General features: G+C 42.0%; 1 protein-coding gene across 2 annotated transcripts in view; it reads right to left on the bottom strand.

Annotated features, from left to right (window-relative positions):
* The window catches only part of ZCCHC7 (zinc finger CCHC-type containing 7), an 86,096-nt gene that overhangs the window by 9,801 nt on the left and 57,065 nt on the right, over nt 1–19,230 (bottom strand). For both annotated transcript variants that reach the window (XM_005529489.3, XM_088054672.1), the window contains exons 6-7: nt 18,556–18,726; nt 11,020–11,055 (exon numbers count right to left, since the gene is read on the bottom strand). In XM_005529489.3, coding sequence (XP_005529546.2) covers nt 11,020–11,055; nt 18,556–18,726 — 207 coding nt within the window. The remainder of the gene's footprint in view (nt 1–11,019; nt 11,056–18,555; nt 18,727–19,230) is intronic.

Genomic DNA, 19,230 nt, shown 5'->3' with positions numbered 1-19,230 from the left:
AGGTGGTGGCATCTCTCTAGCCGTCCATGGCTAATTTTACAGGGAATGCAAAACGTTATTTAAAAACGATGGCGCATTAAACTCCAACTATTCCTGATGTGTCTCTCAAACTACAAACCTATCTCCCCTTCTATTTTAATTTTAAAGTAAGTTAGCAAACACTTCGTTCCTAATCCCTGGGGACTATCTGTATGGTGACACAAACGCACAAATTTATGACAGTAACATAAATGCTCCTCTGAAGTAATGTGCAACATTAAGTGAAATCGTTTCCTGGAAAGATATTATAGGTATCTATATTTTATTTGCCATCTTAAACATATCTGGGTCTTTATGACCTTATTTTTAAAATGTATTTCCTTTTTACATTTCCTGGTGCAAATGGACTGCATAAATAAGCAATGTGCTATGAGGCTTCAGACTAGCCGATAAACCCTTTCAATTTTCATGCCAGCTTCTTCTTTTGTAATTCAAATCTGGCTGAAAACTGGCAGCTCTGAAAACTGAAACAAGCACTGCCACAAATACCTTGTAATGCTATCGACCTTGTCTGCCCATGCAGTGAGAAAGGGGGATGCATATGTGTCTGCAGTCATCCAGATAACACAACTCATTTTTTTGGGGGGATAACAGAAGCTGGACCCGGACCGCGCACCCAAAGCAGTCATTACCAGGCAGGCTGGAGAATAAGTCTCTTCAAAATACACAGCGCATTTAAAAACCATATACAGGGCTCAGCCACTGCTTTCATTACCAATTTTAATTTAGCTCCTTCAGTTTGCTAGCCAGATAAACTCTTTAGTGCTGTTTTTTAATCTATTTGCCACATTTTATGTTTAAGATTATAGTAATATGGGACAGGAGAAGGAATCACTTTTGGAGGAAATAAAGAAATAGATCCGCTTATCGGCGCCCATCAGAAAGTTCATTAATCAGCCGGGCTTTGTGCCCCCTAAATTGAAAGGTTAAATAATCCTCTCAGGAATATTTCTCGCCACCGCCGCCAATTGTCCGGAGAGAAGCTGCCATTCACCGTGCTCCAGATCGGTGACAGGGTATTTTACCACCGTTTGGGCCCCAAACAATGACGGACAAATGGCCTGGCTCACAAAGAAACCTTTTAGTACACGGATGGAGAAAGGACCACAAGCTTTGAAGTGGGGTGGGGGAGGTGGGGAGAGACTGTGTGGAGAAGGAGGAGGAGGAGGAGGAGAAGAAGGAGAAGGAGGTGGAGGAGGAAGAGGAGGAGAAGGGGGAGGAGGAGACTCTTGCACTGGGACATGTATATTTTATTTGAATGTTTATTAGGGGATTGGTCAAATGTTTATATATATCTCTATGTATCTATATATCTGCCAGGGCATGGCACCGTCTGCCCCTGCGCTAAGCGTATGCATAGTTACACATACATTTATACATTAATCTGAAAACAAACATTTGCAAAGCCTGTAAAATCGAAGATGAACAGAACTAAAGCACAGTTATATTTATTAGCCAATACACGGGGGAGCCTGACAAACACCAAGGTTTTAATTTTTACTGTCATTCTGGATGATTTACAGCTTCCTTTCTGTCACTTTAATCTTTATGTCATCTATTGATCACTCCTCACCATTGCACCCAAAAGAAGGAAGTACCACATCCGAGTAACTTTCTTAGGGGAGCATTCTTAATAGGTATTTCTTGATAAATAGACACTAAATAAGTATTTTTTTGGAAGTGATTTATAATCATATGCTAAAATGGAAGTAAACATGGGAAACATTATTTGTTCTGCTGAAGAATATGAGATGCCAAGTGGGCAATGCATCAGTTTGCTAGAAGTGAGTTTTGGGGTACATTTCAAATAGACAATAATTGAACCTTTTCCCTTTAAACTCCCCTGCAGCTGGGCTTCAGCATGCAGCATCCTTCAGTAAAGTACAATTCTACAGAAGCACTTTCCTTCCACTTCCAACATACCAAGTGCATGTGAAAATGTTTATCCATTTCCTCATAATTTTTTCATGTGCTCTCCATTAAAGAGCATTACAGGTATTCAGGAATAGCGGTTATTTGCACCAAGACTCATGACGAGTGACATTCATCCTGAATATGTCCTTGTGGAAATCTGTGACAGCTTGTATACAACAGTGACAAACAAAAGCTTCTCCGTGTCCTTTATGCACATCTGTTTTTAAAAATTGTTTTCAATTCCATAAAATTTTTACTTTGATATGACTTGGGATTTCCTGAATAGAATACAGTGTCTAAAAATGGATCAGAGCATATCAGGTTTCTGCTCTCTCACACCATATAAATATGCTACTGACCACAGTTTCCTCCAGACCAACTTTTGAGTATCTCAATGCTATAATTCTTCCTCTCTTTCCTTCCTAACGCCACCATCAGAAAATCAGAATGAATTTAAGCAGCTCTCATCAGGCATCAAAACAACTCAGACAGAAACTGGGTATCTCATTCAAATTCAGGGCAATTAATTTTAAAGGATGAGTTATTTCAGGGTTATCACACAGCGCACAGAAACTCTGCAGTCTCTGTACTCCTTCTCATCACCCCATTTTTTAAGTGCCGAAAGAAGTTGTAAAAATTCTTTAGAAACAGAATTAACTGCATAGTGAAGAAACAAAACAAAAATACTTTCGGCTGGCTACAAGGTGAGTACACTATAGGTGGAGAAACTGCAAGTTTGAGGGGAGAAAAAAGAAAAAAAGAAGAAAAAAAGGCAAATCACTTTTAGACACAACCATAAGAAACTCCAAACCAGGCAGTGGAACCCTTGCGAATTCCTCACCTGCTTTCGGGTAAAAACAATGCCTCTTCCTCAGCACCTGACCACCCCACACTGGGCAGGATTGCCACTCCATGCTGAGCAGCACTGCACTGTGCAGACACCAAGGATCAGGGAAAGGGGCCTTGTCAGGCCAGACATAGACTGGAGAGCCCATTTCTTCATGGGGGGCTTCCTCTGCCCATTGCAGAGTCGCTCTCACGGCTCTTGGGGTATGTCAAATGGTAATTTAACCCAAATTCAACAATCAAAACCCAAGGCCCAACTTCACTCCCCTGCAGCCAAAAATTCAGTGGGATGCATCCTTCTGCAGCCCTCGGTGTGTGGCACAGCATGTGTGCACACACAACACACCTCACACACCCTTCTGAGGCTTCTCTGAGAGCACCTGCTCATGGCTCCATGTTCTTCCTGTGCACATCTTCATGTGCAGGCCCTTGGCTCCTTTAATTCCCTTTACACCTGATTCTTCAACACTTGAAATCAGAATCAGGATAATTCTGTCACGGGGATAGAAACTTTTCTATACACATGACAGGACCTAACAAGATGTATTAATATCATTGACATGATAGACCCTCTTGGAATTAAATCAGTGAATATTTTTAGGAAACCTTAATCCGTAGATTATTAACATGATCGAGCATAACTTGAGGAAGTTACTGTCTTAGCAGCACGAGCTCTGGGCTGCTGCGACACACAAATCACCAGCAAGATGAACCACGCAGTGAAAACAGATTTACTGACTTATACTTTTTCCACTTTGCAATACAAAAATGCACCAAAATCCATTTCATGGCATTTATGCATATTATGTGCAACTGTGATTTCTTTTCACATTTTAAAATGACTGTTAAATTTGCAGATGATTTTTGGTTTCTTACAGAATTTTGAGATTGGTGCAAAAGTCTAACAAAACTTTAAAAAGATGCCTTCATATCAAGTTTGGATAAATTCTGGAGAAATTCTCAAAATGTAGGAACTTTATTATGAATATTTATACATAGCACTAACTGCAGAAAGAGGGCACAGAATTTTTTTTTTTCCTCAAATGTTTTAAAAATGCATTTGAAACCTCATTGTAGCTTGAAAATTTTATCTTCCTTATTTAGATGGTTAATACTTGAAATAATGATAATAATTGCTTGTGGAAGTTTGCCCTTTCAAACTAAATGAAAGAGAGGTGAAATCTTTAAACTGAATTCGTACGCATTGAACAAAAACATCATCTTAATCCTTTCCCTTATGAGAACTGCAGTTGAGTATTTGAAGGGGAAATATTTCAGCAGCAAACCTTGCCTGATTATTCTCTTTGATTAATTAACCCCTCACCCAACAGCTTTGGTGTATCACAAAAATAACCCAAACCTCTCTGGTTTCGGGTGTGCTGAACTGGAGGAACACGTCACCAAATGTCAAGTACTGCACAAAGAACGTCTGAGGCACGCGGGGGATAGCTAAGCAGAGATTTCAAATAATAAAATACATTAATTTCCATCCCCTGCTCTTCTCCCTTTACCTTTCACAGTCAGATGTGAAACACACAGTGTCTGAAAGACACTGCTTTTGCAGACAACATGCTTCTTGACACCGCTTCAACATGTGTGCTGAAGCCGGGGTTCTCCGAGTGACGCCGCTCTCCAAGACAAACACCACAACAATGTCATTTGGAGCCCCAAAATCACAGAAGTGTTCAGTCAGATGAGCTTCCTATTCTACTCTCTCCCCATTTTTCAGACTGTTTCCAGAAATATACAAAACTGCAATTTTTGGTCAATATGTAATCTCTCTTTCACCCTCAATTTAAAAGCACCTTTTATTTTGTTTTCTGGGGAGCAGGTGCAGAAGAGCACGATGCAGATAAAGGTTAGAGGAAGCAGGACATTTCCTACTGTGGTTACTACATGATGAAGGCAAGTGGCAGGTGATACCCATGCTGCTGGAAGGTTCTGCATCCCACCCAAATAGTCCACTCAGGTCCTTGCAGAAAATTTATACAGGGTTATTAAATACACCTTTCAAATAAAAATCGGGAGAGAACTTTTAGCTAGCATGTTTTGGTACTGAAAGCTATAGCATTTGCTTTGAACTCATAAACGTAACAGTTATTTCAGGACCTGAAACTGTCTTTGTTTTCTAAAAAAAAAATAAAATAAAAAAAAATAATAATAAAAAAAGAAGCTATCAGGAAGAGTATCTTTTGTGAAATATGATTCCTTTCCAATGGGAAAAGATTTGGGGTTTAGGTTTCTGATAGCCTCAGAAAATATCTGAAACTTGAAAGTGAGTGGCGACACAGCAAATTACAATTAGTAGGGGAAAATAAACAATAGAATCCCTTTGCCAAGGATTTTACCGACCCACTCTGACCTGCTGGCTTTCTCTGGGGCTGGCAGCATGTCAGGAGCATCCCTGACACTGAAAACCACTTGCAAGAGGGGTAAAGGTTTCGACAACATAGAGTTTTAAAGCAAAATATCTGCCTGTTGCTAGCCAAGCTCTGCCCCAGCTTCCTCCCCAGCTATTGGGGCAAGCAACCTCTCAAAGGGCAGAAAATCTTCACGAACCCAAGCGCCTCCCAAGCAGGTATGTGGACACTGTCACACTCCAGGTGTTCATGTGCCCCAAAACTCACAGGAGCCAGAGTCATCTTCACCCTAAATCCATATCCCTGGGAATTCTCAGTTGCCTTCCCTGTAAAATATCCTGCTGAATGGATACTGAAGCAATGGCACATGAGGGCCCACTCTGGGATTCCAAAATAGGAGAAATACATGGCTCATTTCATAAACAGACTGTTGTGTTTTTTTTTTTTTTTTTTTCCTAGAGATGCTAGAAATTGCCTTGACGCACCTGGAGAGAAACTGGCCAGGTGCTGAGGCATTCCAGAGGAGCACGCTGATCCCATGGTCTGTGGCTTTGTGTCATGGCCAGTGGAGCCAGCCCTGCGGCCATGTCACAGCCACAGCTGCATGGAAACCAGGGAGTAACCTCCTCCCCAAAATACCCCTAAACCCATCCCTTCCCTCACTGCTCAACACCTAAAAAAACCTCTGGAAACCAAATACCCTCTCTCTCTCTCTCTCAGGCTTAAATATTTTTTGCCAGGGGTGTATTATTTTTAATTTTCCCTTTCTGGAAGTCATACTGTAACAGACAGAAATTGACTTTCAGGGATATAGCTTACATTTTCACTTACGAAAAAAAAGTAGCAGGCCACGAGGAATTTTAATATTGCACACAAAGAAATCTGGGCGCGACATTTAAACACAAAAGACACATGTCCCTTAGTGTCCTCCATACACAGGGCCAAATCTGCCAGTTCCTCGTTCACCTTCCTTTATGTAAGTGGACTAAAATTAAGATTAACAAACTGTCAAAAAGTGTGTTAAATTATAGGTTCTGCTAATTAAAAATTCTGATGGTTGTAAAGCTCTGTTGGTGGCCATCTTGCTCTGGGAGAGTTCACACAGACGAGGCCGGTGAAGGCAGGGCACGGAGACGAGTCAACGTGGCTGGCTGGAGTGGCACCAGGGCAGGAAGGGGTTATTAAAAATAAGACATCCCTACAGAAAGAAAACACTCTGTCCCAGTGGGATTTATGTTTTAACACACACATCAATAGCAAGAAACACCTCAGGAAAATAAAAAACTTGGTCGGCCCATTTTAGGGACAGAATTTCTTTACTCAGTTACATTTAGGGAAGAAGATTCTAACAGTTGCACTGTTCATTCCTGTCTGACTGTGGTAGCCTCATCCTGATGCTGGGCCGAACTGGCCACATCTGTTCCTGTGTGGCACCAGCCACTCTGCCAAGGCAGATGTGGTGAGATCTGCAGCCAGACCTTCTCCATCTGACACCAAACCAAAGCCCTGTGCACCCCCTTGGCTGCCGCACCAGCACTGCCATGCACTGCGGGGAGTCCGGGACAGACTTCGGAGCCTCCTGGCATTGGTGCAAGCACACACCCAGAGCAAAACAGGGTGTCTATGCACTGATGATAAAGAAATTTCCTCTTTATTCTCCAGCAATGTCATCTGCTGTGTGGAAACGCTACCACGAGCAGCAGTTTCAGCAGGCTGCTGAGGCCACAAAGCCCCGCAGAGCACAGGCCGGGAGCGAGGCCGCAGCCACTGGTCAGTGTGGGCAGACCAGGCCTTGGCGCTCCCCAGATGGCCAGCGAGAGCCTTGGGCTCAGAGCCCCGGGCTGCCCACACCAGCAGCAGAGGGGACAAGGGCTGGCCACTGTGGAATGTGTCACTGTGGCACTGCAGATGACCCCCAGCCCTGCCCCTCCACAGCCCGAGGACAGCAGCTGCCACAGGCCACGTAGCCAGGTGGACGGGCAGCAGGTCAAACTTGAGGGGAAATACTGTATTTTTTTAAAGAATAAACTACAAACTTGAAACAAACAAAAGAAAATAATTGGGTGTCTTCTCACAACTTTTTCCACTGATTTTTTTAGCGTTACTTAGGGTTTATCTTTTTTGTTTGTTAGAAGGCTATAACCTGGCTTCCAATTAAAATGCATAATAAATATCACCACATTTATATCTGAAATCTGAAGTGACAAGAAAAAGAGATGAGAAAGCCAAGTGCTCTGAGGATGAAAAAGCACTGCTCTGTGCACCCCTATACCCTTAGGGTGGAGAGGGGATGTGATGGCATGTCTTGTGGAACACGGGCTGTGTTTCTCTGGGCTTGTGGAGCATTTAGGAAGTCAGGGTTGTAAGCTAAGCTTCCTCATAACCCAGAACAAAGAGTTCAACAAGGCCTCCAAGTGCCTTGCCCAAAAACATCACACATATCATCATTGACACTCCAGCAAGCAATGACCAAAACTGCTTATCCTGAGTCTGTCAAAGAAATATTTGTCCTGTTATTTGATTGACAATAACCACTTTGATAAACCTTATAGGATGTGGAACCAATTTACTGCAAATAGGTATCTGCATGAATAAAACTTGAAATATATTTTGACAAATATAATTGCCCTTCTGTTACAGGAGAAATAGAGAGAGCATGTAACTGTAAAATTATCTGTAAAAGTTTTAAATCACTGTCTTAAAGAGGTTATTAAAAAGTATTTTAAACCACAGTGGGAGTTGGCTTTCATTGTTTTTTTTTTTACATAATAATTTTAGTTAAAAGAGTTGAAAGAACAAGCTTAAAGAAAGTACTTTCAGCCACTTATAAAGCTTTGATTATCACACAGCCCCTAGATTCAGACTTCATTGAATGCCTTATGATAACCTTTTTTTCCATCAAAAGGCAAATTAAATTATTCCACTTAAAATCCTTTTTGCCATTTCTTCATAAGACTCCTTGCACAAGCAGTCTGTTTTGGTTGGAATAAGATGTTTCTACCCATACAACAAATTATTTGCAATGTGCTCAAATTTGTCTCCACGACCAATGTCAACAACCCTCAGCACCATCCCCCAGAGCAGAATGGGTTTGTTATTGAGTCATTGCTGGAGTGGCCCTGCACGCAGTGCAGGGGCTCTGTGGAGTCAATAGATGGCAGTCCATCTCCTAGGAAAGTGACGGAAAATTAATGAAATAACCAAAAGCCTCATAAAGGAGAGAGGCACAAGGCCGTGTGATTCTTCACCAGCACTAGCAGAAATTAACTAAGAATACTTTATAGAAGGCAAAACATTAGGACAAACTTTGTGACAGCCCTCTCTGAACAGTGCCAAAATCTGGTGTATTATCACAAAACGGAACCACTGAGTTTATCTGCATGTACATGGACCTGCATGTGGGATGCTCACCACCAAGTTACCAAAACCAGTTAAAGTCTTCTGGTTGTATCCCTGTCTGAAGTGCAGGAAAAGCTCTTCTGTGGCCCCCAACAGCTGGGCAGCCTCTGTGGGCCAGGACAGTCACAACAGCACTTTTGTTTTAAACAGGTGGTTTTTTTCTTAACGCTGCTATCCTGTTTGTGCTGAAATATTTATTCTACAACAGGAAAATTGTAAGATAATTTCTATGGTGAAATACTACTGTGCTGATGAGAGCAAAAAAACATAGCTTTTTGTTGCAATCCTACAGAGATAGATATATATATATATAAAATATATATATTTAAACAGTACATATGATTATAACTTAGAAGTTTTGTTTCTTGAAAGAACATTATTTACTTCTGCTCTGTTTTGGCTACAAAATAGAATATTGAAAGCGAATAATAAAAGATAAATTTTAAACAATTCAGATAATGCAGTTTCTTTTAATTTACTTATTGCAAATATCAACCATGTCTTTTACCATATAAATTTTTAAATTCCAGGCTTAGCCCAACTGCTAATGTAACTTTGAGCCAAAGGTACTCTTCCCGCACAAAAAATGAAGGTGTGCGAAACACTTCTCACACGTCAAAAATGTGTATGTTATTTGCAGATAATCTGTAATTCACTGCAAAGTAAAAGTCTGTTTATCAGAAGGTAGGGCCTGATGCAATACCAATTAATCTGTGAGTGTTCATATTTGACCAGGCTTCAAAATGTCCCTAAAATGCACTATAATTTCCAAATGGGTACTTTTAATAATATGCCCATATTTGTAGCCACTACATTTTCTAAGAAGAACTTGCTCTGACACCTTTCCTTAGCTCTACTTTACATTAAATGTAAATCCTGAATGCCTTCTACAAAATCCACAGAAATAATTTCCTACCGCCAGATACCTCAAATTTTGCCCTAGTATAGCACTTGGTCAAGTTTAAGCTACGCCCTGCTTTTTTTTTTTTACAGACATAAGTATTTTATAAGTGTTGATGGTAACTCACTTTTTGAGGAATTTTCAGTAGCAGGTGAAACTAAAATTAAATTACATCTTTTATCTCAGTGAAAAATAGAACCCAGGATGTTACTGCACCAAATATTTCTATCTGATTATTAAGTAACAAGCGTTATAAACATTTCAAAAATTGTTTTTACATGCACCCTTAAGGGATTATAAGGAAAGACAGCATCTACCTTTTTCCTTCATCCAATTTCAAAATAAAACAAAACAAAACAAAACAAAACAAACAGAAATACTCAGGAAATGCACTATTTTTTTTTGCTCATAATGTTTTTCTTTAAAAAAAACAAAACCAACCAACAAACCAACAAAGAGTCTTTACCAAATCTGTTTAAAAGTAAATTCTCAGGAAGGGTGGAGGATTGCCAGGGCAGATCTTTGTGTTAGAATCATTATGCACAAAACACAAATGAGAGATTTTAAGTGCAGATTTCTTCTATTCATTGAATTTTGAAGAAAAAAGTAGGAAAAAGAGCATTCCACTGCCATGAAGACGTGGCGGCACAAATTAAAAAGCACATCCCGTCTACTGCTTCAGAGAAAAAGCAGAAGATATAAAAAGAAAAGTAGTGGAGAAACTTTTCTACTTTGTTTATAGCAGAGAACGGGGTTAATTATCTGTTAACAGCAAAATACATGTGAGGCCGATCTGGGGAACAACGACAGCAAAAGTTCAGATGAACAACAAACCCCTGATTTTTAAAGGTGTTTTTATATTGGACGATTTTAGAAATTAATACATTTAAGTGTATGTGACACCAATGCAAGAAATTGTTTTTACTGGTTAAATACTGTACCAGGTTTCAATACTGACCAAATTTTTCTGCACTTTGTTTTACTTTTATATCTATTTCTCATATGAGGAAAAATCTTAAGTAATAAATCAATACATTTTAACAAGTTTTATTTTCTTGTTTCAGGGATTAACAATCAGCTAAGACAGGCCGAACAAGCAGTCACAGCTATATCCTGACTAGTTATAAATTATCTGCAAAAGTTTTTGAGGTGTTTTTCCTCAAATTTACGTTTCTGCTCTAACTGAGATTCATTTCAGTCATCTAAGAAAAAAGCTTTGTCACACAGAGTGACTAATTACCTACATCTGGGATATCTGAGATGGGATTACTGCTTCTACTATGCATCCCAACTTAAAATTTAACGCTCTAACTATGTGTAAATGTCGTCACTGAGAGAAGTAAAGCACTAATTTAATTGTACAGAATTAAAATGAAATCAGAAGTTTCAAAGATGCTTAAAAAATAGTGGCAGTGTTTCATTGCATTCTCCAGTTCAAAAACTCTTCAGATGTTTATTATCTTCTCAGAGAAGATGCTTATCTATATTTTATGGTCAGCAGTTCACAGAGGAGTAAATAGGTTGGGTGTAGAAGAAAATAAAAAAGGTGTTTCTACTTACTGTTAGGTGATACTGCCTCCATATTTCTGGGCAAGCCTGGAAAATAAAAATATTGATCAGCTAGGAGCATGAAACAAGGTGCTTTACAGCCTGTTGGTTTTGGCATAACACAGTATCCACTGGTGTCGGTCACAGGAAAATAAGAAGCTTAACTGAAAGGGTCTGCATTTCAGCTTCAAAAACCCGGCTAGACAGTTTAATTGAATTTTACACTGGTTTAACACACTCCCTGCCATTGTCAGAAAGCCAGTAACAGTTTTCTCTCTGCCCTTTTTCTCCGAGGGGCAGAAGTTTGGGAGAGCAGCGTGCTCGTGACTGTAGGAAGCATTAATGCTGCAAAACAAACAGGGGCGGATTTAAATTCTACATTTTCTGACATTTTAAATTTACATAACACTCTGGAAATTAAATCACAAGGTACCTTCCTTTCATGTAGGAACAGAAATATTTTATCTTTTTTGTATGTATCTCTTTCCTAATCAAAATATAATTGTTACATGTAATAATCCTTAGCAGCCTCATGTCAGATGAGTTGTAAACAAGAACCATAACAGATTGCTTTAATGTTGCTATTTTTACAATTACTTGCTTGCTTTTTTTTTTTTTTTCTTTTAAATTTTTTTTAATTGCCAGACTTTCACATCAAGTCCTAAGTGCACCCCTTTGGAAAACAAAAAAAAATCAGAGCAGGTTTTTGAGTCACAGCAGTGACACAATTGACCTGAGGGACACATGAGAGGTGGTAAAGAGGAAAACGTGGATCTTTAAAACAAAATCAGAACATGCTGGTGGTCACTAAGGCTCTCTCAGGGATTCTTAATGCTTTTACAAAATGTACAATATTTCTGACGGCCCCTGAGTCACAGACAGACGCGGAAATTGTAGCACTTTTTGTCATTTTGCTGCACAGCTACTGCAGTGGAGGGCTTTCACTTCTCTTTACCACGTTTACCCTGTTATTAGAACAGCACCGTACTCATTTGAGCATTTAGCAACTTGGCTTGCCAGTGTTCATTTTAAGTACTTTAAAAAGAAATATAGTATTCCACGGCTTCTCCATAATATGCTGCAGCTGCAATTTCAAAGCCTCATGACTACTTGCAAATGAGTACTATTAACATTTCTTTAGATTTTGAACAAAATTTTTCACTCATGCCCAAATTCTTGCCTTCTTTTATTTTGATGGAGTGTGTTAATTAAAAAAACCCACACCACAACCAGTATCTCTCAAAATAAAATCCAAGTTTTTGCCAGTCACCCTGTGGCACATACAGTGTGTTTTTCCCAGATGTGATGGAAATGATACTATTTATTATTCATTCCACCAGTAACATAATTGTCTGCAGAAAAATCTACCATCTGTAATGGTTCAACATTTCTTCCCTTACTCAAATACTGTGTGTAAATATTTGAGTTTTATATTAATATTTCTATAAAGGAAATGTGTGAAGGACATCACATTCCTCACCGAGGGTCTGACAGTTTGAACACAATCAAGCTGTCTTTGAACACAAACAAAAGGATTTTCCTCCTTCCTTAACTTAGCCAGGGTTCAGAGAGGCAATCTATAAAACACTCTGTAGCCTGTAAAAATACTGTACCAGAGCTCTCAGCATCTCCCTCGGACCTGAGGAGGTTTCAGCTGTGCAGGACAGCTGTGCTGGTCCAGCTCGGGGGTAGCAGACAGTTATTATACATTAGTTCTGGATACTTTTCGATTACCACAGTGTGCCCAGGCTAATATGGTTGAACAATTGCAATCAGCGAGTTGTCCTATACTGGCAAAATGCCACTCTGTGGTATGACCTTTACTCACACGACTTCCTATTTAAAGATCATCATCATCATCAAAATTGCTTTATTTTTGAATAATTGTTTGGTTGGGTATTTTTTCTGTTCTGGACACAAAGAAATCATTTTGAGCAAAAATCTGTAGCTCTGAGTGCGAACCACGGTTGGCAGAGCTCTTCTCAAAATCCTGGGAGAGGCACAGCCCCAGTGCCTTTGTGGTGCTGTCCAGAGGTGGGTGTTATCCTCAGGGATGTTTTAAGGGCAAGGGAAAACCAAAACAAGGTAAGGATGAAGGTGGTGAGGGAAGGCTAAGCATATTCCTTCATTCAGGTGGTGACTTGGGGTAATACTGCTAACCATTAGGAAGTGGGGTACAACAGCTGAGGAGGGGTCACTGTTAAATAACAGCTTTTGAGAGATGATGCTTTTAACCAGGAACCTCATTACTTTGCATCAGCTCTGGGTTGTTGTCTGTCCCTTTATATCATGGAATGACAAATAGTATGATTAACAATTACTACCAAACACCGGCTCCTCAAATGAAGCAGAGAGGTTTGCTATGGAAGAGAGCATAGCCAGACACAGCCACTGCCAACCCCATGATTTTGCTTATTTATTTAAAAGAATTTAACCATGAATGGCCCTCGTTTAAAGAAAAGCCCTCATGGTACCCAGCTACTATAGCAGCGTGATGAACTACATTAAAATAAAATTGCATTTATTTCCTGCCCCAGTGGTCTGACCTTACTTGCATTTAGATGTACCAGCACAGAAGGTGCCACTGCGGAGGGTGGTGGCAGTGCCGCCGCGCGGGCAGGGAGCGCGCGGGTGCGGGAGTGTCCCCGCACCTGGCGCACCTCGGGCCGTGTCACCGCGGCCGGGAGCGCGCCCGAGGCTGGCCCAGCGCAGGGCGCCGTACCGGCACAATCGAGACTGGGTGCTGCACATTTTCACCCATATTGAATTCTATCCGCTGCTAATTATTGTTTTACCAGAACAACGGCTTAATGCATCTGTTGTTTAATTCCCACTTCCCTATTCTCCAATGTGAACATCAAAGAAAATAAAACACTCAATCTCAAACAGCCCCTGACAGCAGACCGGGACTCGAGAGCTCAATAGACGAGGCCCTTGCCACCAGTTCTCATATTTCCACAACAATGAGCAAACACAAAACCGGCACTAAGCGGCCTTTCCTCCTTTCCGCTCCCCTCGGCCGGTCGTCTGCCTCGCGCCGAGAGGGCTCTCGACGGCGGCGCTGCGGGGCGCGGGCGGGGAGCGGATTAGCCCCGCTAACATGCGAGCGCCGGCCAAAGGCGAGCCAAAACCCCGCTACTGTATTCGGCGTATGAATAACCAAAATGCACGCGCTGACAGGAGACCGGGACGGGCCTGCGGCTCCCCGGGAGAAAATGTAGCTGTGATGAGTGACAGGGCTTTCAGGAAATATGTTCACAATCACAGACAGTGAAGGCCATGACCTAGATCGTTTAAGAGCTTGTCTTGTCAAATTATCAAAAGCTTCTTCGTCTCTGAATAAAGAGTGACATAAGTGAGTGTCAGAAAGCTGCAGGCTGACAAGCCAAGCATACAATAACAGCATGCACGTCACATACTTGCCGAACACCGCCACGGCTAGCGGCAAATCTTAATGAGAGCGCGGCTGGCCCAGGAGACTTGGGTCCCTGCTGGCATAGCTACTCATCTCGCAAAAATCCTTCAGCTCCGAGTCAGTTATGGTCTGACACGACGACTACAATTACTAAACACAACTTTTTAACAGAATCCTCTGGTGCTTTGTCAAAGAGGCAGCGGCTGCTTGGAGCTGCCCCGCTGCAAGCCACCACAATAAAAACAAAAGATTTGCCAAAACACACACTTTTCATCACCTCCGCATGGGAACTGCCGCGGAAAACACACAATGCTTCCCTTCAAAACCACTCCTGCACAAGCAGATGTCAAGACCTCTCCCCACGCTGGCAGTGCAGACAGGCGCTGGTGCCGGGCGGGCAGAGCTGGGTAACTGCTGCTGTCACCCTGGCTGCTGGTAGCACGGCCGTATGCTCACCCTTGGGTGGATGTGGAAGGCCAGAGGCGTGAGGGGTGGGGAAGGACACTGGGGAGCTCAGGAGAAGAGCAAACACCACCCGCTGTGCCCAGGGGAAATGGGCCACATGGACACCAGCTGCCCCCTGAGGAATGATCCCAGCACCTCCAGATCCATCCAAGCCCACAGCAGTATGCCAGAAACAACAAAGGCAGAAGGAACCCTCCTGGAGAGAAGAGGCCAGTGGTGGTTTGCACGCCCAGAAAGTTGTCAGAAGACACAGAGAAGATGCCAGTCGAAGAACCAGCTGATTCATGGGAAGGAGTGCTGACAACAAGGACATTTGGGCATTTGGATGGGGCCATCAGACACAGTGCGGCTGTAGGACGCCAAGCACCTGGGCACTGTTATCTGCCAGCTCCTGGGAGAGCCCCTCCAGCTCAACAAGCATCCGCATGCTGGCTTTCCCAGGTGTACAGGGAGACATTGCCTGATCTGCCTGCTTGCTCCCTGCTACATCCCCTGTTGATGGAGTCTTCCTCTCACCCCTGCTGCAGGTAAGGCTGAACACCAACCACAAGGTTCATGACATACACTGAACTGCCACTGAATCAGTCAAGAGCAGCGCCTCTGATAACCCTCCCAAGGAAACCGTGCGAGGTTTGTCTGCTTCCAGTACACCTCCAGCTGAGAGGACTCTGTATGCTCTCAGCACTGTCTCAGGAGAAGAGACAGATCTAGCAGATCATAAATGTATGATCCTAAAATGTTTTAAGGAACTGAATATTTCCTAACCAAGCTAGGTGAAGCACCTTGAACTGCCTCACATTCACTTCTGGACCACAGTGGAAAATCTGAGTGACAGATTCTGTGCACAAGACCCTGTTCTGCACCCTCGTTGTTACAGTAAAGGGAGTAAACTTGCTGAGAAAGACAAATTAAACTTCCTTTGAGCATCCAAAGCATTTCATAATGTATGCTTGATAACAAGAAGATGGGGATTTCCCTTTTTTAGAAGGAGTCACATGGGAAAGACAAGGGGTGATAGCTACAAGTCACTCCTGGGGAGATCTTAGGTGGACACAGGAGAAAACTTCTCACTATGAGAAAAATCATCTCTTGAGGAAAGTGGTGGATTCCCCAAAACTGGACACTCTGGGGATTTGGCTGCACTGTCCTGTGTGTAGACCATGCTTTTGCCAAGAAACGTTGGGGATGATGATCAGATGATCCATAATCCCTTCCAGCCTGGTGTTGTAGGATTCTCTGATTTCTCTTCCAGGAACTGCTCCCATTTCCTCTGGAAGCAGGGCAGGTCTGCCTCTCTTAATAAGGTGCCTCCAGGTCTGCTGCTGACCACACAGAGTCATCTTGGACTGTCTCTTCCCAGCCTGGCTTCTGTTGCCTTTGTCAGGTGTACTGGAAGAAATGATGAACAACTGATCCCTGACCACTGTCTCACAATGACAGGTGATTCTGAAGCTCTTTATAGACCCTTCCCTCTGATACCTCCTTTGCAGGCTGAGGAGCTGTGGGCCATGCTGAGGGATACGGAAGACAGGGACCAAAGCTGTGCCCAGGTGCTCCTGCTTTCCTGGTGATTCCTACCATTTCACCATTTTTTTTTTTTTTTTTTACAGTTTGTGAAGACTAAACTGATTTTTTCTGGAATCATGTTTCCTAACTAGAATCTGAGTCCTGAACAGTAACATGCAGAACTTGTTGTTCCATATGCCAAAATGGGATTATTTTACTTTACATTTATTGCCACTCAATTTCAATTGCCGTTTTACTGTGTTCTCCCACTGATTCTTATAGTTCTTGGGCAGTTCTGCACAGCTGGCTCACAGCACTGACTCTGTAAGTAATTCAGTCTTCCCAGCAAATCTTGTCACCCCATTGTTCACCCCTTCCCATGTCACACTAGCATATCCCACCTTTATTCTCTTACTCCATGCCTGTTTAGCTTGGTTGAAAGCTTTTGGTCAGGAACTTTGTAAAATGCCTTTTGGAATTTGTAGACTATGTCAACTGGATCATGTTTGTGCACTTGCTTGTCAACCTGCTCCTTTGAAGAACTCCAGAGATGCCTGAGAAGGATTTCCTTTACAAAAGCAGCCTTGAATCTTCCCATGTATATTATATTTATACACCCATCCCAACATGCCTCCACTATGGCTCCTTCTGCTGTGAACATCCCAGATGAAAAAAAAATACTTTTTTTAGGCCACCAGCAGCAACCTTGTCCTGTCCAAGTGTTCCTTTCATGTCTTTATCACCTGTTGGCTTCATAGGCTTTCTGCTGTGATCTCAGGCAAGATTTACTGTTGGTTTTGACTCTTTTGCCTTTGCTCTGCCATGCCATCTCTCTCTCTCTGAGGACTGGGCAGGTGAGCTCCTGCTCTGATGCTCCAGTATTCACACAGGTGAATGACACAGGCAGCCTCACACTTCCCATGCAGGAGTGGACAAGAACTGCCCAAAGTTTCAAAAAAAACCCCTTTCTTATTTAAACTGGACCAGAATGAGCAGAAAAAATACATGCTGTGATGTTCCTGATAACCTGCATGGCTCAGGCAGGATTTAAATGCTTGTATGATAGAGCACTCATGATTCTTTAAAGAAAAGTTCATGAGAATTGGTGACATAAAATGTGCAAAAAAGAAAAGATGGCAAAGAAAAGATGCTTCATTGCAGATTGCAATTTTGTCTCACTGCCTACCAGAATGAGGGTGCACAAATGTACAATTCATATTCTTTAAACATATTGTGGGCACATTAGCTATATGCAAAAGTACATCTGAAACACATTCATATATCATAAGAAATAGCAACTCCCATATATGGTGGTTGTCCTTTGCACATCTTATGTACCATTGTGACATGTTCTTTGACCAAACAGAAGAAATAAAGGCAGGAAGTAGAGATTTAGAAAGAGATTAAAATATTTCTGAGTTTCAAAAAATCCAGTGTTTATGGAATCCCACAGGTGTATTTGAAAAACAAACATACAGGCCATATCTATAGATGGAAACTGAAATGTGCCTGCATGCCAAAATTATCTGTTTGCCTTTTATTCTTTTTTGTATTTAATTAAAGAGAAAAAATATCGTAACAGCTTGACTGTTACATACAGGACTGAATTTTGGTGACATAAAAACCATAATAATGTAATACAAGATGAAAGAAAGAGACAACTACATTTGTTCTCCCTTTAATTCTATGTTTTACTTTAGTAGATCTTGTCAAACTCAAAGCCTTCAAACTACTTCTCTCTAATAGTATTTTTACTTATTAGTATCTGATCATAGTGAGAAAGCCACAAGTCTGGAACCTCTGACGCCTCAGAGTTACTTTTTACATCTTCCTGGTACACTCGCACATACTGTGTCTCCTGATTTCCACCTCCCTGCACATTTCATTCCTGGAGAAAAAGGACATTTTTGTCCACCACTGCTAAACTGAACCAAACTAAAGATCAAGTGTTGACAATGCTTTGGTCTGTCTTCTTTGAACCATTCTCTGTGAAAACTCTGATAGTATAAAGTAATGACTAAACACAGGATTTTCATATGCTTATACAAATAGGCACTATGTAAAAGCAAAGAAACAGAAGGAGATTGTAGGCATTGTAAATTCTGTTTCTGACAGACACAAAACAAACCACACCCGCTCTCTGTGCCGAGGGCCATACTCACATCAGCATAGTGGCCCTTCATGTCGCAGCGGTTGCAGTGCTTGTTCCAATAGGCTCTCTCCAGGCATTCCTTGAAATAGTGCCCGGGCAAGCAGCAGTTCAGACAGAAACGTGCTGGGCAGCTGTGCTGCAGATGGTCTCTTCCTGCACACAGACAGCATGGGGGAACTTTCTGTGGAGAAATAAAAACAGAATCATGTTAAGTGATAATGTTTCAATAGATCCTTCCCGCTCTCCTGCCCCCACACGGGTGTGTTGGGGGTAGCTGGGTGGGCTAGCTGGGCGTCACCCGGGCTCACCGGCACAGCCTCACGACTCACACAATTCAGCACTTGGAGTGACAACTATTCTGAGGGCAATCCTGTGTCTCTGTAAAGCCACTTCTCCCACTGAGTGAGTGTATTTGCCCCGGAGGGCCCGTGGGATGTGGTCATTCTGAGTGTCCTCATGGGTAACAGCCCTGAGGACTGAGGCTTTTACAGATTCTGGTGCTGGGCTTGGTAAATCCAGGCTGTCATACAATGGCTCTCACTTCTTGACAGTGTACTTACTGACTTTTAAACCCCTAACCACAGGACAAACTTTTGGAATATTTGGCATCTACCTGAGCTTAAAGGTTGCTCCAGTCCACGGTTTTTAGCACTGTTCATATCATGGCTCATTATACTTTCTGCTT

The sequence above is a fragment of the Pseudopodoces humilis genome, chromosome 4 (genome assembly GCF_049639895.1).
Source record: "Pseudopodoces humilis isolate 2021_Gansu_Grassland_sample_001 chromosome 4, ASM4963989v1, whole genome shotgun sequence".
NCBI classification, from domain to species: domain Eukaryota; kingdom Metazoa; phylum Chordata; class Aves; order Passeriformes; family Paridae; genus Pseudopodoces; species Pseudopodoces humilis.
Note: the sequence above shows the minus strand (reverse complement) of the source record. Positions and strands in the feature narration are given on the sequence as shown.